Here is a 25,078-nt window from a genome sequence, read left to right on the forward strand (position 1 = left end):
CGGGCCAGATTCTCCCACTTCTGCAGAAACCTACAATAGACCATAATGCTTCATGGAGTACCGGCTTGTCAGATGATCCCTAGCACCTGCGGAGCTCCCCACCAACCTCAGTCTCAAGAAAAACATTGCAAACGTACCAGATAGCTCTACTGAAGAAAGTGAAACCACTGCACCCAAAAAGCAACTTCGGAACTGCTCTCTTACTTTTGAATCTGTATGTTTGTAACGCCATAATCCATGGTCCCCCAGACCTCGCAGTGACCATACTTAGGAGCATCTTACATCCACAGCATCATGACCCAAAGAAATATGATCACATCACCCCCATCCCGATGAAACTCCACTGGCATCTCTTACAGTCCGGCACCATCTTCCAAACCAGCTGCATTAGTTACAAATCCATCACAACATGCAGCCTCATCTACATAACTTACAAGCTCCCCAACCATCTAAGGTAGATCTCGGCACATCCACAGCCAGCACCCTATCAGACTGGAAACAAGACTTGTAAAAGAGAAACATCATACATGATTAATTTTTAAGCATTTTTAAATAGAGCTGTGAAGATACGACGTGAAAGGTGTCAGTAGGTTGTAGACCTTAGGTAAAAGAAATGTAATCTTTTTAATTTGCACCTTTGCTATTTCAATTGAATTACAGCTTGAACTTCCTACCCTTCTTTAATGTCACTTCCTGTTTCAACTGTTGCTAGGAGAAATGCTGAGAAAAAGTTAGAAATATGCCAGATTGCGTTAGATTTGGATTTGTAGCACCAGTACAAAATAAAATATCAACAGCAAGTTACACCATATCAGTTTTTATTTACAATGTGTAGGTCAACATTAAGTTGAAAATATGAACTATAGAGCAGGAGTGAAGATTCAGATAGCACTTCTCATGTAAGACACAATATTGGTTATTTACCAGAAGAAGACTTACTTATCAATGATGTACTTGATGTTATCGTGCACAGTGTTATCATTGCGCCCCTTGTACGGCTGTATGTGGAAAGCAACCTTCAAAAGAAAAGAGATTGAGATATGAGTATAGGAAACATACCTTTATTATTTAAAACAATGTGGTGCATTGTGTATGATCCCACTTGCTATATGCGTGCTTGAAAGCATTATGACTGCTTAAAGGGGTATCATTTAATATTGGCATATCAACAAATAGGTACTTGCTTAATGTAGAACAGACATGTTCAAAGGTTTACAAAAAGCACCACCCACATTCCCATTCACCAATCAAGGTCTATCTTAGGTGCTGTCATGGCAACCACTCCATATACAAGGCTGCTATTGGTAGGTCAAGAACAATGGATGCAGCCCTACTAAAGGACCTCCAGGGAGACAATAGATCAATGGAGCAGTAAGCATTACCTCCAATAACAACCTTGCAAATGTGCTCCATTCCCACAGACCTCACTGCACTTTCTGTTGTCTCCTTTTCTCTTGTGGCCTCTGTCAAAGTTGACCTTTGCACGAGAAGAAACTTCATGGGAAACTTCTGATTCTTTCACAACAATCTGAAGTTTGATACATGACCAACACATTTTGCCAATGTACCGGTTGCATATTCTTTCACTCTGTTCTCTTATAATCGTTTCCTTCCTCAGCCTTTCCTAATACCTATCCTTTTTTCTTTTCTTATTATCTCTATTGTAAGTATAGAAAGATGCTCAACCTAAATAAGGGGTCGATTACGATGGCGGTGAATCCGCATCATCTGGGCCGGTGGAAGCCACTGCCGGCCTGGAGGCATAGAAAACACTGACCGCCAGATTATGATGATGGTGGGATCAGCAGCGGACAGCAGGTCCGTCTGCCGCTGATCTGCGGGGTGTGGACTGCAATATGGTGCAAGACACCGACAGCCACAATAGGATGGGTGCGGAAACATGCTTTTCCGCGGCGGCTTTTCCGCTGTGGAAAAGCATGTGGACCTTTGCTTCTGGGGGCCCCTTGCCATCCCCCAGGGTGTAGGGGGGGTGCACATGGGGGGTACCTATGGTACCCCCTGCTTTGGCATGCTCAAGGTGGCAGGCACCACGCAGTGCCCGCCACGTTGTGCATGTCAAAGAAAAACATGCATTTTTCATTATGTGGCGGGTGCTGCTTAAAGCAGCACCCGCCATAATGTTACATATAGAGGATGTGACCGCCAGGGTGGCGGTCAAATCCTAATTCCAATAAAGGAACCGTCGCTGCTCCTGCGGACGGTCCCTCCACCTCGGGGTGGCGGACGGACTTTGTCCATCCTCCATCCAAATCGACCCCTAAGTCTTTAAGTATGGACGTCTCTAAGTCAGTTTTTTTTAAAAGAATGCGCATATATTAAATATAATCATTGGAACTGCTTTCAGCTTCTACAAAAAACAGACTGTGTTTCAACTCATAACCTTAACTTTTGCTATTTTTTTACCTACTCTCTGTCTTTGTATTTTAAAATAATACTTTAGAGCATTATTTTGTGCAAGAGGCTTAAAAGATGGTTCCATGTTTGAATATTGAGGTAAAAAATATAGTTTACAAAAATATTGATGTAAAAATATCGAATACAAAAATATTTACTCAATACACTTAAACAGGTAAGTACAATAATATTGAATTAAAAATATTGAAGTAAAAAATATAGATGTAAAAAATATCGACTTAAAATGACATAGAACTTAAACAAAATACATTAAATAATATTAATATTTTTAATAAATTAATTACATTTAATATATATTTTAACTAAATTAAACAAAAAACCTAATTTTGAAAAGATAAACACAAAAATGTGTACATATGCATACATTTCCTTAAATACATTTTATTAACTATTATCTTTATTTAATTTAAAAACTTTTAAAATGATTTAACAATAAAATATATACATATAATCAATAATTTAAAATAAAAAGAAACCAACCTATATTTAATTACACATTAAGCAATTATAACAAATATAAAAAATACATTTCAAAAATCAATAATTACAATAACAGGGAAAATATTGGATAGCGGAGGGGTAAAAATTACAATTCCCACTCCAGTGAGAGCAACAGTAGGAAAAGTGTTGGGTAGCTGAGGGGTAAAAATGAATATTCCCACTCCAGTGGGCACAACAGTAGGGAAAGTGTTGGGTAGCTGAGGGGTAAAAATTACTATTCCCACTCCAGTGAGTGAAAATCAGGGAAAGTGTTGAATAATGGAGGGGTAAAAATGACTATTCCCACGACAGTGAATGCAACAGTAGGGAAAGTGTTGCATAGCGGAGGGGTAAAAATTACAATTCCCACTCCAGTGAGTGCAACAGTAGGAAAAGTGTTGGATAGCAGAGGGGTAAAATTTACTATTCTCATTCCAGTGAGCGCAACAGTAGGGAAAGTGTTGCATAGCGGAGGGGTAAAAATTAATATTCCCACTCCAGTGAGTGAAAATCAGGAAAAGTGTTGAATAGCGGAGAGGTACAAATTGCTATTCTCACTCCCTTTAATGCAACAGTAGGGACAGTGTTAGATAGTGGAGGGGTAAAAATTACTATTCCCACTCCAGTGAATGCAACAGTAGGGAAAGTGTTGCATAGCGGAGGGTTAAAAATTACTATTCCCACTCCAGTAGTGCAAATCAGGGAAAGTGTTGGATAGCGGAGGGGTAAAAATATAGTTTACAAAAATATTTATGTAAAAATATCGAATACAAAAATATTGACTCCCTACACTTAAACAGGTAAGTACAATAATATCGAATTAAAAATATTGAAGTAAAACATATAGATGTAAAAAATATCGACTTAAAATGACATAGAACTTAAACAAAATACATTAAATAATATTAATATTTTTAATAAAATTAATTACATTTAATATATATTTTAACTAAATTTTAAAAAAAACTTAATTTTGAAAAGATAAACACAAAAATGTGTACATATATTCCAGTGAGCGCAACAGTAGGGAAAGTGTTGCATAGCGGAGGGGTAAAAATTAATATTCCCACTCCAGTGAGAGCAACAGTAAGGAAAGTGTTGGATAGCGGAGGGGTAAAAATTACTATTCCCACTCCAGTGAGTGAAAATCAGGGAAAGTGTTGCATTGCGGAGGGGTAAAAATTACTATTCCCACTCCAGTGAGTGCAACAGTAGGAAAAGTGTTGGATAGCAGAGGGGTAAAATTTACGATTCTCATTCCAGTGAGCGCAACAGTAGGGAAAGTGTTGCATAGCGGAGGGGTAAAAATTAATATTCCCACTCCAGTGAGTGAAAATCAGGAAAAGTGTTGAATAGCGGAGGGGTAAAAATTGCTATTCTCACTCCCTTTAATGCAACAGTAGGGACAGTGTTAGATAGTGGAGGGGTAAAAATTACTATTCCCACTCCAGTGAATGCAACAGTAGGGAAAGTGTTGCATAGCGGAAGGTTAAAAATTACTATTCCCACTCCAGTAGTGCAAATCAGGGAAAGTGTTGGATAGCGGAGGGGTAAAAATATAGTTTACAAAAATATTTATGTAAAAATATCGAATACAAAAATATTGACTCCCTACACTTAAACAGGTAAGTACAATAATATTGAATTAAAAATATTGAAGTAAAACATATAGATGTAAAAAATATCGACTTAAAATGACATAGAACTTAAACAAAATACATTAAATAATATTAATATTTTTAATAAAATTAATTACATTTAATATATATTTTAACTACATTTAAAAAAAAACGTAATTTTGAAAAGATAAACACAAAAATGTGTACATATATTCCAGTGAGCGCAACAGTAGGGAAAGTGTTGCATAGCGGAGGGGTAAAAATTAATATTCCCACTCCAGTGAGAGCAACAGTAAGGAAAGTGTTGGATAGCGGAGGGGTAAAAATTACTATTCCCACTCCAGTGAGTGAAAATCAGGGAAAGTGTTGCATTGCGGAGGGGTAAAAATTACTATTCCCACTCCAGTGAGTGCAACAGTAGGAAAAGTGTTGGATAGCAGAGGGGTAAAATTTACTATTCCCATTCCAGTGAGCGCAACAGTAGGGAAATTGTTGCATAGCGGAGGGGTGAAAATTACTATTCCCACTCCACTGAATGCAACAATAGGGAGAGTGTTGGATAGCGGAGGGGTAAAAATTACTATTCCCACTCCAGTGAATGCAACAGTAGGGAAAGTGTTGCATAGCGGAGGGTTAAAAATTACTATTCCCACTCCAGTGAGTGCAATTCAGCGAAAGTGTTGGATAGCGGAGGGGTAAAAATTACTATTCCCACTTCAGTGAGTGCAACAGTAGGGAAAGTGCTGGATACCACAGCAATAAAAAAATAAAACACAACATTTTTATTAATTTTAATTTCCATTAAAAACATAAATTGTAATGTAATTATATAATTATTACAAAAATAATAAACATTCATTAATTACACATTGTTTAACACTATAACATCCACAACACACACCTAAAATAATGACACAATTACAATAAATTATTACTAATTAATACAAATTAATTAACAAATAATTATTCATTCTGCAATAAAAAATAAATTACTTCCCACCCTTCTCACCATTTACAACTATAAACATCACAACACACACCTACAATGAATTAAACAATTACCATATTTAATTAATGATTAATTAATTAAAATTAATTAACAAATAATCAGCATACAATTATTAATTATTAATGTACACATTTAACTCAACAACATCACAATTATTCAATTATGAATAAATATAAATTATTTAATACATTTCATATAATAAAATGACTTCCCAACCTATTCCCCTATAAACCCACAACCCGCTACGCAACTAAAAACGCAAAATTCAATTTAAAATATGTATTCATACTATAAATAATAAATAAAATCTTTACAATTAAATGACTTCCCACCCTATTCCCCTGTAAACCCACAACCCGCTACGGAACTAAAAACACAAATTGTATTTAAAAAATATATTAACTACTACAATTTAAACACATATAATAAAAATACAAACAATTATCATACAAAATATTAAAATACATGACATTAATAATAAATAGATATTTTTAACAACTATATTTTTGTAAACAATATTTAACACTTCGATATGTTTGCAATCAATATTATGACCCACAATATTTTTACCTTGATATTTATGTATATCGATATTTATACATCGATATTCTAGCTCTGTACCTTAAAGGATATACTCCTAACAGAGCTCTCCGTTCTACATCAGCCTATCTACAATGAACAACCAAGTTCAGGAAATTCAGGCAAGGTGGCCTGACCTTTATGGTTAGAGAAACCAAGCTCTGGAACTCACTTCCTCTTTCACTGAGATCCATAATCGACTTGTTACAATTTAGGAGCCCGCTTAAGACCTTGGTCATGTCTCTGCTCAAAGTCATTCCTCACTGTTTTCTTTTTAGGGCCTTTCGATATTTCTGTGTCTCTCTTTTCTTGGTTATTTGGCCAGTGCCAGGATACCGCTTGGGTGGCAGAGCACTTCCTACATTTTATAAATAAATAAATTTCCCTCAAATCAATCTTCATAACATGTAAGACTTTCAGAGAGATACAGGATGGAAAGAGCATTGATTCTGAATTACCTGCTCACCTGCCAGAGCGGGTTTGATACGCTCCGTTGGGCATTGGTAGACAATATAAGATGCTTTTGCTGATGTATACAATCTGAGGCCGCACTCCTCACATGTGGACCTATAACGAGTACTAAACACCCACCGTAATTTGATATTTGCTACACAGATCTCACCATTCCTTGAAGATATCAGCTTTGAGCGAACCTCACTTAACAAGGGGTATGGTAGCTCTGGTGATCTTAAATTAAGGTGGTGCTATGCTGCTTGCAAAGAGTTATTGCATTAGTTAATAGCAATACTATTAACATGCTTTCTTACACCACATGTCTAACAGTTTTGATTTCGGGCACTGCAAATAACAGATGTTCTTTTACACAACAATACAATACTCATTTGATTAACCTCTAAAATATGAAATGCTGAGTCAACCGCCTGCACCTCAAACAAGTGGCATCAGACCAAATTAACCAGTGAACTTTCATACCAGATAAAAAGCTGAAAGTTCAGACCAATACTGTAATTAATTTGACCAAGACTGCCGTTAGGACTAGGCAATTGTACTAATTATTAGTCAATTAGTAAATATGAGTTGTAGTTTCTGGTGCATTAATATCTGTGAATCGTTTTTCTTTTCTTTAATTAATTTGCTTTGTTGACAGTTATGTTATGTTATATTAATTTATTATGCGCACAGATACTCCAGCCAAGGAGCGTCCCGGCGCAAAGACAAGGTAGAGCATAACACAACAGGAGAATGAAAACATAAGAGCAGCTAAAACAGGAATGTTTTTATAGCCCTCCGGAAGGTCAAGAGGTCCTCCATCAGACGGATTTCAACAGGAAGGGAGTTCCATGCTGACGCTGCCTTTACACTGAATGAGCGGCCTCCCATGCGACTGAGCCTGAATCTGGGGACCACAGCAAGGGCCAAGCCCTGGGAACGGAGGGTACGGGTGGGAACGTAAAAGGAGAGACAGCTAGATAAGATTTCCGGGCCAATACCTCTCAAAATCTTAAAGGCAAGGCACAGAACCTTAAAGAGGATGCGCTTCCTTACAGGGAGCCAATGTAGGGAACGAAGGACACCTGCCACCGAGCTGAATCTGGGCAGTCCGACAATCGCCCTAGCCGCAGCATTCTGAACCCGCTGCAGACGGGTTAACTCGGCCTGGTTGGCCCCAGCCAGAAGAGAGCTGGCATAATCCAGGCGGGAGATGATAGTTGCCTGGATCACCAGCTGCCTGGTCGGGGCGTCAAAGAACTTGAGAACAGGTCTCAAGCCCCTTAGCAATCCGAAACAACAGGCCGCAGTTTTTTTGGTGTGCCCTACAAAGGAGAGGCCCGCATCCAGCCAGACCCCCAGGTTTTTTACCTCCGATACCGGGGTCGGAGTGGAGTCGGAGGTATGTTTTATAGGACTCAATTCAATTTTGTCACACAAGGGAGTTGCTGATTCAGTGAAATAGAGCGTCGTGGAATAGGGTGAGGACTAAGATAGCTCTGTTCAGCAAATCCCAACCAATGACACTTTTACAATGCCCGATTTTCATTCGTAAAATGAATTTTTTACAATTCTCTAAAGTTATAAGGTAAAATATTCATCCAGTCAAATGCATTTCAGTAAAGGTCCATTCTGGATCACCAGTTCCAGATGAAATGGTCTTCAGTGTAAGCTGTGCTAAAAGTAGCCTAATAATATTAATAATATTAATAATTGGAGAGTCTCAAAGTTTTTCTTATGAGCCTGTCCCTGACTGAAACATGCCAAAGCGCTGCCAAAGACCAAGACTGCCTAGTTTTGATTCAACCTCATGCTTCTTTCCACCAACCCCCTACACTTCTCTTTATCTCACTCGTGCAATTGTTTGTTATCCCCGCTTTTTTCCTTTGTCACTGTATTCCTGTCTTTCACTTCCTCTTTCTTACTCCCTTTTCTACTTTTCTGTCTTGTGCTGAGGCAAAATCTATTGATGAAAAATAAATCCAGGTCTTCAACAATAAGGGCGGGTATGCCCTACCATGTATCCCAAAAACAAAGTTTACAACTGAATTTCACTTTTGCGAACGAAGGCCAAAGTGCTGCTTGCAGAATAGCCAATGTATAGGACCCAGAATATCAAATGCGGAAAGTCCCTTACAATCTGGGACGCTACTTACCACAGCATGGTAGGTCCAGCAATTAATGCATGCTAGACCATTAATAGCTGAAGCTAGAAGATGAATAGTCTGCTATGCAGGTTTAATATTGTTCAGAATATTAAGAACTGCTTGTGATATTGCAACATCACATATGCACAATGTATGCTACTTCAGACAGAATATTTTAGAGATTTTTTGTAGTACAATGAATATAGATGGCACATTTTCCGTGAAAATTATGATGTTTGCCTAGTTGGTCGCTAAGTTTTTGTGTTAGAAATTCAGATTTAAGGGGTGTTTGCCGGGCACCATTTTTATGTATGAAAATATGTTATGGAATTTACTCTGGGCCACTGAATGTGTCAAAGCGATGTTAAAAGTTGATAGCTTTGGGATGGGACAATCCTGTTTGTGTTATTCCTTAGGGTACATATATTGTTTTCCCCTGACCGTAATGCCATATTATGATCTGTACACTTCTTTCTTTCTTTGTTTCCTTCTTTCTTTTCACACATTTTAATTCGAAACTGTGCTGGAGAATACAAGGATTAAATATTTCAGTCTGAAGTAGAAAATTAGTGACCGATGCAGTGCTTTACTATTGTGCCGTGCACATACAGCACTTTACTACAACACTATCCTGAGCAGTGAGATTACCAGAAACCATGAAAACAAAAAAGTTTCCATGTTTTTCAAAGTGAGGCAGCAACGTGATCCGAGCCGCCGGCCAATGAAGCTCTTATTTAGAGGATGCATTCAACGAGATAGGAAGCTGTTCAGAGGCGAGGTTGTCAATAATCAGTATCTCACATCATTCAAAAAAGCACATTATCTAATGCCAGAGGTTCTTGACTTCACTGACGCCTACTGCACACAAGCACTTTTAGCATCTACCTATGTGCAAGATAGAAGAGCTATGAGATACTTTCAAAATGCATTAAATGTAATGTACCACAAAAGATAAATACCTAGTAAAGTGATTGGTTTGTCCAGATACTTGACATATTGTAGATTTCCCAGAACAAATGTGATTGTGGTACAGATATATTTAACAATACAGACCCAAAGCACAGTGAGGAAGTCCACGTTAACAACGATGGTATCAGACTTTACTAGTCAACTCCGTCATTCTTGCCAGGCATTTAATTGTCTTGAATGACTGTGCTGTAATCGCAGCCCTCAAAGTATATAATTGAACCACAGGACTTGGGGTGATATTGATTAGGTTCATAAGTTTGTGAGATTACTTACAAACAAGGATGTAAAGAAAATGATTATTGCAAATATTGTGGAGAGATGGCAGCTGAGCATTTGCTCCTTCCAGCATAGACCAATTTGCCCCGCGAGGTAGCATGTGGTGATTAAGACGAAGGCCTGGGAGTGGGAAAAGGGAGCTGGTGCCAGAGCTATGATGTGGATCCTGGAGCTCACCTGGCCACAGGACTCAAGCTGCGGATCAGTGGCAAAGCCCCTGTGTGGCTGGAGCTGGGGCAGATTTAGATAGGCTGGTCTTTGGCTGCAAAGACGCATACAAGTTAAAAATGATGGAATGAAATGCTACTCATTGTAATTACCAGTAGCATAGGTTAATTCAATAATTCCATCAAGATTAATTCAAGCATTTCATTCATCACTTTTTGAGCTGCCTGATTCACATGAGGTGGAAGGCACACACTTTGTGCCTCATTAGGATGGCTGGCGGGCTTTGCCCGCCCGCCACCCTATCGGAAAACGGGACCGCCCGCCTTAAGGGCGGGGGTACCGGGGGTGCCATTAGGATGTGCCCGCCACAGTGGCGGGCACATCCTGTATTCTCAGCATTGTGGCGGGCGGTGCTCTCTGCACCGCCCACCACAATGCTGACCATACATCACAGCATTTTCATTTGCAAAGCGGCAGGCACCACGCGGTGCCTGCCTCTTTGGAAATGAAAATGAAGGGGAGTACAACAGGTACCCCCCCGTGTGCACCCCCCCACTCACCTTCACTCTGGGAGCCCCCGCTTGCCTTTCTGTGGTGGCATTGCCGCCACGGAAAGGCATTGCACTCTTGCCATCACAATATGGCTGGCGGTATCTAATAGACACCCCCACCATATTAAACATTTTCCGCCCTGGCCGCAAGGTGACCGGGGCGGAAAAGTGGCAGGCTGTGTTTTCTTCCGCCGTGGTCCCCCTGCCATACTAATATGGCGGGGGGAAAACAGGGAAGGATGGCGGGCGGATTGCCCCCGCCGGGCTGGCGGTGGCTACCGCCAGCCTGGCGGGGGCAATCCGCCCACCATCCTAATGGACCCCTTAGTTTGCTCTCTTATTCCTTTATTTTCCTAAGGAACCTGGCTGCATGGTAATGTACACTTCCAGATGTTACACTGGCAGGTGGAACAACTGGTAAGAAGATTGCTGCATTTTCTTCTCTGGGTTTATATACTTGGCCTAGATGGTGGAAAAACTGTGTTCACACCAGCGGCCAGTGTGTCGATAGAGTGGCGGGGCAGGGAGGAATGGGGAGACAGACAGACGGATGACGAGACAAATAAAAAAAGCAAAAAACAAGGTACCTGCCGCATAGCCAATTCGCGCTCCTCTCCACTGCAGGCACAGTTCCCAGAGTCCACTACAGCCAATCCTGACTCTGCTCTTATGCTGCTGAAAGCAGCGTCAGGATTGGCTTGAGCGCCGATGATTTTCGCTCCCAGTTAAGCTGGCAGCCTTTGCCTGCTCTCTGCAAACTGGAAATGCAGCTTGGGTTGGAGAGAGCTTCAGTGTGCATTACGGTCTGGCCATTGTAAGACGGCCGGCCAGACCGTCATGCGCACTGAATAGCAATGCAATCACTCCTCCACCAGCCTGTCATCTCCCTGCTTCCGTCCTCAAGCCTCGACTCCGAGAGCAAAAATAAAACAATGATCATCTAGGGTTTAATATTGTTTTGTTTGAAATTTTTTGGGCTCCTGGATGATGGAGCGATGCTCCTACGTCACAGAGGAGAAGTCACCGCTAAGTTGGTAGTGTAAATCTGTTAAACACCACATGAGTTCCTACAACATGAATTGGCTCAGGCCTTTTTAAGAGATTTGTGAATCCCCCTATATTCCACGCTAAATAGGTATACAAGAAAATACTGCGCTTTATACCTTACTTGTTTTTAACAAGGTACTTTACAGAATAATTAATCATTAAGAAAACATAGGAACACAAGAAATAACTGGATATTATAATTCCAAAGAAATTTCAGTATCTACCATGCATAAATACTGCTCTTTCAACAACTGTGCAAAGACATGGAAAACAGAAAAAAGTAACAATGTGTTTGGTCTGTTGTTGATTTGAAGAATCTCGCTCCTTATTTCTAGATGTGTGCGAACTTGCAAAGCCAAGCAACTTGCAATTTAGTTAATTTACAGCCAGATTCATCAAGCGAAATTGCGCTCGCACAGCCCAGATTCTGAGAATCTGGCCCTTTGTGATTTGCAATTATTGCATTTGGGATTCATCATCCCAAATGCAAAAATCGCTATTTAAGAACTCGCAAATTTGCGAGGAATAGCATTTAAGGAATCTCTATTAGAGATTCCTTAAATGCTATTCTTGAAACATTTAAAAATTGCGAATTCCCAATTCAGAACCGCTATTTACCATGAAGTCAAACCTCCTGGTAAATAGCGAAAACTTAGAAAAATGCATTTAAATGCATTTTCCTAAGTTGCATGTTACACACACACATGTCCTTTGGACATGTGTGTGTGTAACATCTGTGTGAATTTACATTTCAGGGGAGTTACAGGGTGTCCTTTGGACACCCCTGCACCCTTGAAATCGCAATCTCATTTGCGATTAGCTAATTGCTAATCGCAAATAAGGAATGAATGGGGAGTTATTCCTTATTTGCGATTAGCAATTAGCTAATCGCAAATAAGGAACCTGTAGGAATCGCAAAAAATATTGCGATTCCTACATGAATCCCGTTTTGCGAGTCTGAAATAGCGATTCCTTATTAATCGCTATTTCAGACTCACAAAACTTCACAATGATGAATCAGGCTGTTACTTCTCCCCATTGTGAGTGTCTTTCAGGTTTTCTGGATGAATTAGGCCCACTTTTCTCCCAAGTTTAAAGAACTTCTATGCATTGTTTACATTCCTCCTCTTTCCCATTGTGTCCGGTGTCAAGGCAAAAAAGTAACACTTCATGCTCTCCATATCGTAATCCCTCCTTGTCACATATTGCAGCCATGAGCCTGGCCTTGTCTCTTGAATCAATCACTCTAAATGATGAGGTTGGCCACATCCTTGCCGACCTGTATGCAACCTTTCTTCGTTATCTAATTTGAATGTGTCGGTCATCCAAAGTATTGCAAAGATAATCTAGTCCTGTCTTTCCATGCCCCATGTCACTCCCCAGTACTCTAATGTGATTTTACTCTATAGCATCTACAGTTTCTCAGTTCTAATTGATTTGTTCCTCTTCAAGATTTACACCATTAGCTTATTTCTGGTGGTATCACTTGAAGCATCGCATACTTACAGCCTGTTGATATTTTCCAGGTTGCTCTCAATGCCAACCATTTTACTCTGTACCTTTGAAATTGACTTCTCTGAGTCCTTCATATGCGATGCTGGCCCCATGTAGGTCTTGTCTCTGGTATGAATCCCTGTATATGAAGGTCTCTGGTGAAAATATATTTAGGTTACCTTCGTTTTCTTTTTCCTTATTTTTGGCTTTGGCCATGGTTTTTACTGTTTGTAGCCGGAGTATTTGGTGTGACCCAATTGTGTGCACCCTGCCTCTGCCTCTGTCGAGACCACTTGCAGCAGCTGCCAGGAACCAAGATGACCACCCATCATACAGATTTTACCTACCTGACTTCAAAATGACTGCTTATCTTGCTCTCCTTGTCATTTCCTTCTTAGACCAATCCTAGCGGCAGCGCACATGCACTACTCGCTCTGCGAGGCATGCAATAGTCGAGTTTGCTGTAGAAGCCTCGCCCACTCTCCTCCCATATTTTTCATTGGCTAGTGTCATTGTCCTTGGTAAATGCTGGCCACCGATTCATTATAAGGCTTGTTAGTCCCGCCTTGTTACCCGCCTTGTCGCCATTTATTACCACCCATAAGGACTTGACTTTTTACTTTGCACGTTACTCGGACTGCTTTCTTTTGTTAGTGAGCACTATTTTTTGTGAATGATAATGATGGGGACAATGGTGCCCGCTAAAGGGATACCAAGCTCAGTTTATTATTATTTTTTTAAATGTAATGCTGAGAGCGGTGCCCGCTTCAGGGACACCGCACTGGGTTTATTTTATTACCACTGCGCTTAGAACTCACACTCGCTGTCTCAGTCCTCACTCTCTCTTGCCCAAACGACTGACTCTATGGCCGTTCACAACACTGTCCTCTCAGAACCCTGATAACATTGGATCCTCCAAACCCTCACTCTCTACGGACAGCACTCTTCTCCAAGTACTCACTCCACACTCGGAGGACTCTTGCATTCAATGTGAGCTGAGAAGAGCAGTCGCCATGCGCTTGCATCACTCCAGTCTGTCACTCAGAGCACTCTCCTCTGCAGTGTGACAGCTGCTGTCCCAGAACACTCTCCCCAATGCTCACTGACTGCTCAACACGCCCTCCCCCGTTCACCCCACCTCGAATTCTCACGCATGGCCCAGAATATGCACTCTGTGGGCAGGGATGTAGAGTGCACGTGGAGGTGGGGCGTGTGTATAATACTGCAGAGTTTGTGTGCGGTGGGTGGTATAGAGTGTGATTTAAGGGCTCTGGAGTGTAAAGGTGTGATGCTGTTGGGCACATCATAGGGATTAGTTGTCTAATGTGTGGTACGCAATACGGATGATGGAGGTGATATACATGTAATTATGGCTGCCTATTCGGCAGATGCTGGGCTATGGGGGTGGGCGCTAAAGCGTTTGCAGCGGGTTATTGAACTGTGGTATAGAGATGCTGGGTGTGTGAGGGGATAAGGTGTGATATCTATGTGCTGGGAGAAAGAGGTGTGCTGGGATATGTTTTGGCGTGCAGCACGTGTGCATCCGTAAGTGTGAGTCCAGATGGGGTGTGTAGGGGTGATGGAGGCTGTATAAGCTCTACTGAAGGTGCGATATTAGTGCTAGGTGTGTGTGTAGGGCGTGTCCAAAGGTCAGTCATGGGTGTGCCGGGTGTGACGTGGCCATGCTGCAGTGATGGTGAGGCCCTGTGTTGGTGTGCTAGAAGGCTGGGCACATGTGTAGGCAGTAAGTTGTGTATTTTAAAATATGCTTTAAGTCACAGTCATAGGACTTAATTGGTCCATAATTACGTCCACCATAACATATGCATTTGTAAAGCGCACGTTGACCCCAGCAACGGGGCAACTTGGCGCTGAAATAACAGATGTATATTGTTACCCAACTCAATGATACTCATTTTATCGACCTCAAATAAATGAAAGGCTGAGTGGACCCACCGGGATTTGAACCTGGGACCATGAGGTTGAACACAGGCCCCTGCAGTGGATGCATCAGTCCACTGAGCCACAAGACCCAGCTAGTGCGTGCAGGGTGCCTTAGTTGTAGTTCGGAACAACTCACGGCACCTGTATCCACCTGTCTGATGAGCTCACCCTTCCGGGCGCTCTGCACACCCACAGCCAAGACACTAGAAGACTAGGGATGAAGAAGTACAAAAAAGTAAAATAAGCATTTGCAAAGCAATAGGTCTCACATTTGCAAGAGTTTAAGCTATTAGCATTGTAAATGACTATGCCTTTTATTTATGTTTGAAAAACCAAAACATATATAAAAGGTGGCCAGATGTACGACACCATTTTGCATGCGCAAACAGGTTTGTGACCCGTTTCCGCATGCAAAATGTGAAAGGGCTATGTTCAATTTCTAAATAGCAGGTCGCAATTTATTTGCGACTCGCTATTTAGGAATTGCAAGTCACTATTAGGAAGGGGCATTCCCTTCCTAATAGTGACCGCAACCCCATGTATGAATGTTTTGTGACCTCAGTTGCGGTCACAAAACACTCGCAAAGGGCCCCAGGGGACCACTTACACTTTGTGACTGTCTCTAATAATATTTTTTAAGGGCAGGCAGTGGTACCAGGGACCACTACCTGCCCTTAAAAAATGAAACGAAAATGTTTCATTTTTATTTTTAAATGCATCCCGTTTTCCTATAAGGAAAACGGGCTGCATAAAAAAAAGAAATACTTTATTGAAAGGCAATCTTAAACATGGAGGTCGGCTGAGCCCAGCAGGCCACCATCCTTGGGAGGGCCAGCCATTCCCAATGGGGTCGCAAATTGCGACAGACTCATTAATATTCAATTTGGGACCCCATTGAGAATCGCAAACAGTGTTAAACACACAGTTGTTCATGGCAAATAGACTATTTGTCAGGTCGTACATCTGGCCCATGGTCATTTACAATGCCAACAGCTCAAACTCGCATAAATGCGAGACCTATTGCATTGCAAATGCTTGTTTATTTTGGTCTCTTGATGTGTCAAATATGCTTCTTTTTAGCTTACATTTGTAATAGCTCAGAGGGTTCCATGTATAAGCTACTCACCAGACCGTTCATGCTGTCAAACAACACCACTGGAACCATTCAATTGAGCTAAATGGGATTATCAGACACATGGAGCTCTGAGACATCTTGTCTCAGGCCTCTGCCGCTGCAGGCGCTGTGTATGCACTTTACTGCCACAGTGACATGGTATTTAAAGTGTTTGCCAAGTCTGAAACTCCCCTTATAAGACATATAGGTCACCCCTAAGGTAGGCTCTAAGTTAGGGAGCTTTGTAAGTAAAAGTAGGACATGTGCCTTTGTTGTGTGGCATGTCCTGTTAGGGACAAACAGCTTTTTTGGTTTCTCACTGCTATGAGGCTGCTCCTCTCTAAGATATGCATCAGGACTTCCCTGACATGTGTTTCAGTGGTAATTTCTGATATGAAATGGGTGGTGTGGCCATGTTTTGTTGAATATGAATTTAGGACACTAAAGTAATTTTACCGATTCATGCCCATATATAGGTATAAATCACCCTATCCTTATATAGGCATATAAATCATAACCATATTTAGACTTAGCCTATGCAGTACAAAAGAAATCAGGCTGATACTAATGATCAAGCTGTTAACAGACTACCTTAAATCAAATGTAATTTCCATTGGCCTTCAAGTGTGTAATATCCCAGGGGTCTTTACTACCAGTTCCAAATATTTGAACGGATTTAGCTACATAAGTACCACCTGTTCCAGGCACTGGATGGTGCTTGGCATTGCAATCGCTAACGAAGAACTGTCAAAACTCAAGACAGAAATAAGCGATCTGGAAAAGCAGATCAACGACAAAAATACCAATACCGAGGCAAAAAAACGTCTTGACCAAATAAATAAAACAATCGAGGATTTCCACAAATTCAAGCTTAACAAAAAGACTATAAAGGTACGAAAAGATATTAAAAGTTTCAGTCAGGAACGAGCGTATCCCTATCTCGTGAAAGATTACTATACCAATCGCCCCTATAGTGGACCACAGAACCAGAGACCCTGGGGTAGATACAACCAAAGAAAAAATGTTGTAGGCTTCACTGACAGCTCAGCTGACTCATCAGAACAGTCAGATCAAGGTGAAAGTCCGGGCCCCTCCAACAGGAATTTTTTAGGCCGAGGCCGGGGCCAATCAGAGGCCCAGGGCCCAGGAAAGGGCAAACAACCACAGAGATGGCCCAACCCCCCGAACCCTCCAGGCGAACGGTTTACCCGCCGCCAACACTACCGTTGGTGATTTCACCCGAAGAGACAAATACAGGGAATGTGGCAGAATTAGAGTCAGATCTTCTGATCATCTTTAACCTCACCTGACATAGCTTATCAGATAATGAAATGTCTCTCCTCAGTAAAGGGTTATCATTCGTCCCCACTATACGCCCTAATTTCCTAGATCCCCAAACGGAACTATTAAGATTCTTCAGGAAAATAAGGCTACACAGCTTTTTCTTGTTAAACCCCAGTCCACCAAAGCATTACAATACCCCATTCAAGCCACCGTCCAAATTCTCCCCTACTGCTGGGATGATACCACCTGAAATCCCGACCTTTGAAAAACTAGTCTTAAATGACCTTACAGCATTAGAAAACAAGAGGAGTTTCATCCCCTACAATATCACGATTGAGGAGAGAAAGGCCATTTCCTCCCTCAAGAACAACCAATCCCTGGTTATAAAACCAGCTGATAAAGGGGACGGATAGTCATTCAAGAACTTGACCATTACAAAAGCGAGATACTACGACAACTAGGCAATACTGAACATTATTGCAAATTACCATGCAACCCTACCACTGAAATCCAGAAACTAATAGTACAAGTAACTACAGAAGCGTTGGATTCTGGTTTTCTATCCAAAAAGGAATTTGATTTTCTGAACACAAAGTCACCACGTATACTGGTAAGTTACTGTCTACCCAAAATACATAAAAACTCTTAATCTCCCCCGGGTCGCCCCATTGTCTCAGGGTGTGGCTCGGTACTTGAACCTCTTGGGCATTACATCGATTTCTTTATAAAACCATTTGTAGCCACAACCATATGCTACATAAAAGAAACAATGGACTTGATCAACATCATACCCCCACCTAGGGGCGCTGATGTCTCAACGTTACTAAACAAGGAGGAACTGCACTGGATTCTGAGGACTAATAGCATCAGGAATGGACTCAATCGTATTGAGGACTGGACCTCCTTTGTATAATAGACAATCAGTGATATTCCTTCCAATACAGAAACTGGATATAAATGATACATGTGACTCAATGTGTTGTACATAATCCTGCTAGAAATTTGCATAATCTATGTCACTTGCGCCATTTAAACACCACCAGCTCACCATTTTTTGTCACACGCGCCGGCAGCACCTTAGTTATTATCACTGTTTCCCACTCCTCTCTGACTTTCTAAGATGGCCACCACCGTAGAAGGCTACACAAGCACAACAATTACCGTTCCAAGATGGCCACCGCCCCTGGACCTCGAGGCTGTTAGTCCCTTTCCTCTTTCCATCACCCACCATTTTTGGCTCCAAAGACATAAAGTAACTTGGATACTCTGCTTCACCTCACACACTATCCAGCGCCAGCAGGAGCCCCCCGTGCCCTGACTTTCCGCCGTTATTCAAGTAAGTAACCGAAACACTGGCAGACCGTGTTCGTGACCAGCCCCTTTGGTTAAAATTTGAGACTTAATCTGATAATTGAATGATTTGTATTTTAGGAGGTGCAACCTGGCACCTAGCGGAATTGTTACTTAACCAAAAGCCTCCAGTGCGATCCGGCACTGACATATAGTGATATCAGGAATTAAACCATTCAAGGAAGGCCCTATTGACGGTAAATGACTTTTCACTGCGCAGTTATGAGCACCCCCATTTTTAAAATCACATCTGAATGCCGGTTTTAATATAGACTGTTTGTCACCGCAGATTTAGTGGCTTTCAGCGCTCTTTACGGATCTACTGGTACGTATTACAAGTGTGCCATTACCGTTGAACCTTGTTCATCCTTCAAACCTAGGGAATGTTTTAACAACACTGTTTTACTTTGGGCAATCTGTACCGAACCGCTAAATAATTAATGGTCAACACCAGCAACGTAATACTAATGCTTGCTTCGAGAAATTAAAGCCACAATTTAGATTCCACGGCACTATCGGGTTTTAAAATTCACCGCACAATGAGGTTGATAAGTGCTCTGGGATAGAACTACCCCGCCTTCCGGCCTATATCCTACTAGGCTTGCCGAATGGATTAATGTACCCTCTGAGGTCCAAGAGGGGTAGACAGACAGCGATAGCTTTGGGGTCAGCAGTACAGAACATACTCATACACTGGCGCACTACCACGCTTCCCACTGTTGTCGGCTGGCTACACAGACTGTGGCATGTCCTGGGCATGGAGAAGCTGTCTCTGGTGGTGGCGGGGGACGTGGACACTTTTGAGGAGCTGTGGGCACCCTTCCATAATTTGTTAAGTTCAGAATTCAAAGAAATCACTTGCCCTAGGTATCTTAGACTGCTGCGGCTGACACCGCCGCCAGATCCGCCTGACTAACCGGCCCAAGCCGGCAACTGGTGGGGGGGGGAGACAATAGGCTACCACAGGGAAAGAGGGAGTGGTTGAAGGCACAGTACAGGGGGTGGGGGAGGGGGTTTGGGGGTTGGAGGGGTAGTTGGCTGGGAGGGGGGTGGGGAAGGGTTGTTCCCTCCTTTTTTTTTTTCCTTTTTCCCCTATCGTTTTCACCCACAGGTGCGCTGGCTGTGAGATCCTGGCACGACTGTGCCCGCCGTACTGAAAGGACTGCCTTTATGCATCTATTGTACCATCAGCACTGACTCTGAGGGGCACCTGTGGTTGTATGTTTGTTTTGTTGTTTCCTTCCTTACCCAGCTTCAAGAAAATACTTTAAACCTAAAATTCACCGCACGTGCATCGTGTCGCCCACCACCACCCCTTGTGATTCACATCCCCTGAACAAATATGATACGCCCTTATCCCAATGGTTCTTCCCCATTAGTTTCATCCATCGCCGTTTTTTCACCTTAAACCACTACGCCTTCAACCTTCACTGACATTGCCGTTTTAACACCTTAAACCACTGCGCCTTCAACCTTCAGTGACATCTCGGGCACAAGCCACATGAGTACTATGCGACTAGACTTTAGTCCTGAAGCGGATGTCCTCTTCTTTGTGTCACACATCAATTCACCCTCACAGAAGTCACCAATCAGATGCCTAGCAGTTTAGTTTTACTTATCTCTATTTTTTGTATTTTTCTCCCCCCTTTTTATTCCCTTGTAAATGATGATACAGTAATGCGATATAGGCAAAATATGTGAATAAGCTTAAGACAACAATGAACTATCCCTTGTCCTGAAGATGATGCTTTATATTGTTGTGAATAGCATCGAAACGTCGTCGACACTAAAAGCACCATATGCAATATGATTTTATAATATTGTAATGATCAATGGTGTGAAAATGGATATTTAAGTCTGTCATAGTGATTACAAACAAACAGACACATCTTATACCCTGCCTTTGGCCATTCTGTTTTTCGTTGGTTTGTCTTGTGTTCTGTGGGTCACGGCTGTGCCCACTTGTCATTTAATGTTTTGAATCACAATCAACTGAACTTATATAAAAATAAATTCTTGTCCGGCTGGACGAAAGACATACGATCTATTTAAGCGTATGATTATTGTGCTTGTCCATTTTTCCTTCCAAAATAGGGACCACTGTTCTCTAAAACACCTTTGTGTTTTGCAGCCTGACTTCAATCAAAGTCTGGTTTAGACTGAAATGGGCATGTGTTGTGCATTTGTTCTAGATAGTCACAAGGGGGGGTTGAAGTGTGTCCTGCCTTTCCTGGGTGACTCATAGCCAGGCTGAATAGACCTGTCTGCATTTAGAGTGGTGGGAGGACTTTTCATTAGCACCTGAATAGGACTGTGCCTGCCTTTCACAATGTTGTGTCCACCCCCCTGTAGTGTGTCTGGCGCCAGGGCTATTTATTGAATGGGGATGTTGTACACTTCTGAAGTTTATTTGAAGTATCCCCAGAACAAAGACTTTGTGAGTATAAGTACAGGAGCTATGACAACATGATTCTAGACACTGCGTGGGACTTGTAACCAGAACCTGCTGGCTCTACAGACTGAACCTCTGCCAGAAGAAATTCTGAACTGCAAAGGGACTCACCGGATATCTTTGCTGAGTATTGCCCTGCTTTTGGCCTGCTCCTTGACTCTTGACTACCTAGGCACTGCTGTACTGTCAGACGGAACAGCCTTTAATTGCCTCTAAGGTGCTGACCTCTCTGTCACCTGCTGCCTGCTTTGTGTTCGCGCTACCAGTTTTCTCCCAGGGGTCCAGCACATGGTGAGTGTTGGTTGCTGCTCCTGCAACCAGAGTGCAAAGAGAGGGCTTTACTTTTCCCTTTACTCTGAGGCTAAAGGGCAGCGCCAGGAAGAGCTACTGATTTCCTCCTCAGCGCAGGGTGAGCGCTATATTTTCTCTCCTCCTGTGAAGTGCTGAGGCTACCTTGGTGAGCGCATGGGCATGCTCCTCACCTGTCCAGAACGAGGCCCTGCACTCCACGGAGACAAGAAGCAGCATTCATGCCCCAGCCCGTGTCTCCCCTTCCCAGTGCACGGTGCTCCATCTGTTATGCTCCTGCGAGAAAATGCTGGAAGAGCGGAAACTCCTCTTGAAACGTCATTTCATCAGACACGAGACTCGCACACGAAGGAGGGCAGCTCTTACCTGTTTTTCATCTCAGGACCCTCAGCTGAGCTGTAACCTTGTAAAATTTCTAAAGGCAGTGGAAAAAAAAATGCCCGGACTTGATTCCTGAACTGGTTTAAAACCAAACAAAAAAGTTCAAAATAATAAACTGATTTTTTAACCGTTTTTAACACAGTATTTAGATTACTGTCAAAAACTATTGTGCGATACATGAAAGGCTAAATATGTTTACAACCAGGATAATAGTATAGTATCGTTCAAGTCAGGTTGGTTTTATAACACACCTGTTTTATACTGCGTTTTATCTTTGTGTTTTTTATATTTTGTAACTGCACTGCATTGGTTTTAATTAATTGTGCAAATAAACTTAAACTTAAACAGTGAACGGTGCTGGTTGTGGCATGAGGGAGTCTGGCAAAGGTGTTGCCAGTTCCTGGGCTGCCTGCAGTGTGGCACCCGTAAGCTCCACACAGTGCAGCCCCCCTTGTGTAGCAGGAGTCAGGTCCTGGGCTCTGGTGCCTAGCGCTCATGGTGGAGGCCGCCCAAGCTCCATCCACTACAGCCACAGGAGACGGGAGAGACTGGCCTGCCAACCTGAGGAGCCAGCTGTGACACAGGTCCTGGTCTGGAACTCTTGCTGCAGTGTTGGCAGCTGGGGACCTAAATAGAGAAGTAACGCCGCCCCACAATCCTTAAACGACCACGGCCTAAGGCCCCCAACTCTGGCGGCTCACAGTATTCTCCTGAGGGTATTGGGGAACTTGCAGCGGCACCACGGGAAAGCGGGTAGCTGCTCTGTGATCAGTTCCCCTGCAGGGTTCCTCCCCTACCCATGTATGCACACATTTGGGTTGCACTTGTCTGAGTCTGGAATGTCCATCATTAAGTAATGCTCGAGAGCAGCTATCACTGTATTCCCTGTTGTAGGTGGTCCTGGGGCCCAGTAACTTATGTGTGTAAGCAGGGACACCGGACACTATATAATACGAGCACAGGTGAAGCTCTTTGTTTGCTTATGGCATGGCCGCGTAATGTCCACGCCATGGAGGACTTATGGTGATCTGCTGATGTTTCATGGGTTTCTTCCTTACATGCTGCATATATATGTTCTGATATGGATATATGACGTTTTGATGCCTTCTACTGGCCAGAATAATGAGTACTATTTTAGAAACTGCAGGATAGGTCTAAGGATGGTGTAAGCTGCTGTTTTCATTGTATTTTTATGTTGTGTGCAATTTACTTTATGCACTAACTATGATGTAATGACAATTGCAAACACAAGGAGATGATGTACGGAGCACTGACATTTTTCAGACACTCACCCCCAGACACAGATTTGGGTTGAATTCATCATCGTTCTTTAACTCACTACGCCACCCCAGTTCAGATCCAGCCATATGCAAATCAGCCTTGATCCTGTTCCTCATGGGAACAGTCCAGCCTGAACTACCAAGCCAGGTCTTCCCTGTACCCGAAAAACACACAGGAAAGTGAGCAAGGGATCCACGTCTGGGCATACCCTGCCAACCAGTCCCAGGATGTTTGTTGCCGGTCCAGGAAAGACGTAGAAGGGTGATTGGGCCAGAATCACAGGATGCTGAAGCGCCACCAAGAATCAAACCTGGTTCCCCAGCTCCGAAGTTGGCAGCTCTGGCATTATGCCACATCATCTCCCCTACTTTTATTGTTAGTAGTTGGGTCTGTTTTAGGCGGCCCTAACAGGAGTAATGTGCTGGTGCAAGTTGCCACCTGATTTTTTACAAATCAATCACTGGTTTTAACATCTGTGAGATCAAATTCTGCTCTCAAAGAGTTCAAACCTTGCTATAGTGAACTTATGTGTGTCACATCGGGTGGGCAAGCTATTGTAAACACATGTAATTAGCAAAGCACACAAGTGGGAATTATACGGATATTAGGCTGATTGTGTGTATACAAAACTGAGAGATTATGCTTTGTGCCAGCACTTCCTGTTGTTCATCACGTCCTCCATTCTCATTTGTGAAGATTCTTTTGTGTCTGTGGCAGCGGCCGCCACTCAATTGGAGCAGAGGAGCACCGCAAACCGCCCCTCATCCCCAGCAAATTAAACGATAATAAAACAGGTTTTATACCAATTTTACTGTTGTTTTATTTTAATCCCCTGGACCGGCCCGCAAAACTCTGATGAGTCTTGGGGGTGGGTCCAGGGGATGACTGCTGGTGAGGGAGTGAGGCACTCCCTTCACTGCCCATGAGTGATTGGCGGCTGTCTTAGGCCGGCCAAACACCTAATGCCTGTGAAGCTCTCTCTAGCCCCAGCTACGTTGCTGGGGCTGGAGAGAGCAGGCACAGGCTCCCAGTCTGCCTGGGAGCGCAGGTTGCAGGAGCTCAGGGTAATCCTGACGCTGATTTCCTGCAACATCAGGTTTGGCCCCAAAGCATTCTAGGAGTCTGTACCCACAACCAGGAAGAGAGCGATGCGGTGGGAGACGGCGGTGGCGGTTTTGCATGAACTGACTTGCAGAAGTAGATAGGTGATTTTGTCTGTATGAGGGTATTTACTTGATCTTAGACTGTAAAAATAAGCTGTAAGCAGAAAGCTTGGATGTCCTTGTAAGACGTAGGCTGGAGCGTCAAGCCACAAGAGGAGAACACCACACAGATGTAGGATAGTCACACTGGAAAGAGAATTGCAAGACTGTTTAGAGTCTGTTCAAATACATGGCAAGAATGTGTGTCTTTCATGTCATGCAGCTGACTCTTCCGGGGTTATACTGACCTAAACAATATGCTGAAAAAAGAGATTTTCCTAGAGGCCTTAAGGAGTTTACAAACTGTGTGGCACCATAAAGGGTTTTCCACAATGAATGCAGAAGAGGACAGATTAACTGCATTGCGAACATCTCAAAGACAAAAGGCTTGTCTACCAGGCCCCCTACTGTTAGTACAAACAGTCAGTGCATCAGAATGATCTATCTATCTATCTATCTATCTATCTATCTATCTATCTATCTATCTATCTATCTATCTATCTATCTATCTATCTATCTATCTATCTATCTATCTA

At 42.5% G+C, this 25,078-nt stretch overlaps 1 protein-coding gene across 1 annotated transcript in view; it reads right to left on the reverse strand.

The window, feature by feature from the left end:
* The window catches only part of MANEAL (mannosidase endo-alpha like), a 252,251-nt gene that overhangs the window by 40,304 nt on the left and 186,869 nt on the right, over positions 1-25,078 (reverse strand). Inside the window, exon 4 of the mRNA XM_086958735.1 lies at positions 940-1,016. Within this exon, the coding sequence (XP_086814861.1) occupies positions 940-1,016 (77 nt within the window). The remainder of the gene's footprint in view (positions 1-939; positions 1,017-25,078) is intronic.

The sequence above is a fragment of the Lissotriton vulgaris genome, chromosome 2_1 (genome assembly GCF_964263255.1).
Source record: "Lissotriton vulgaris chromosome 2_1, aLisVul1.2, whole genome shotgun sequence".
Lineage (NCBI taxonomy): Eukaryota > Metazoa > Chordata > Amphibia > Caudata > Salamandridae > Lissotriton > Lissotriton vulgaris.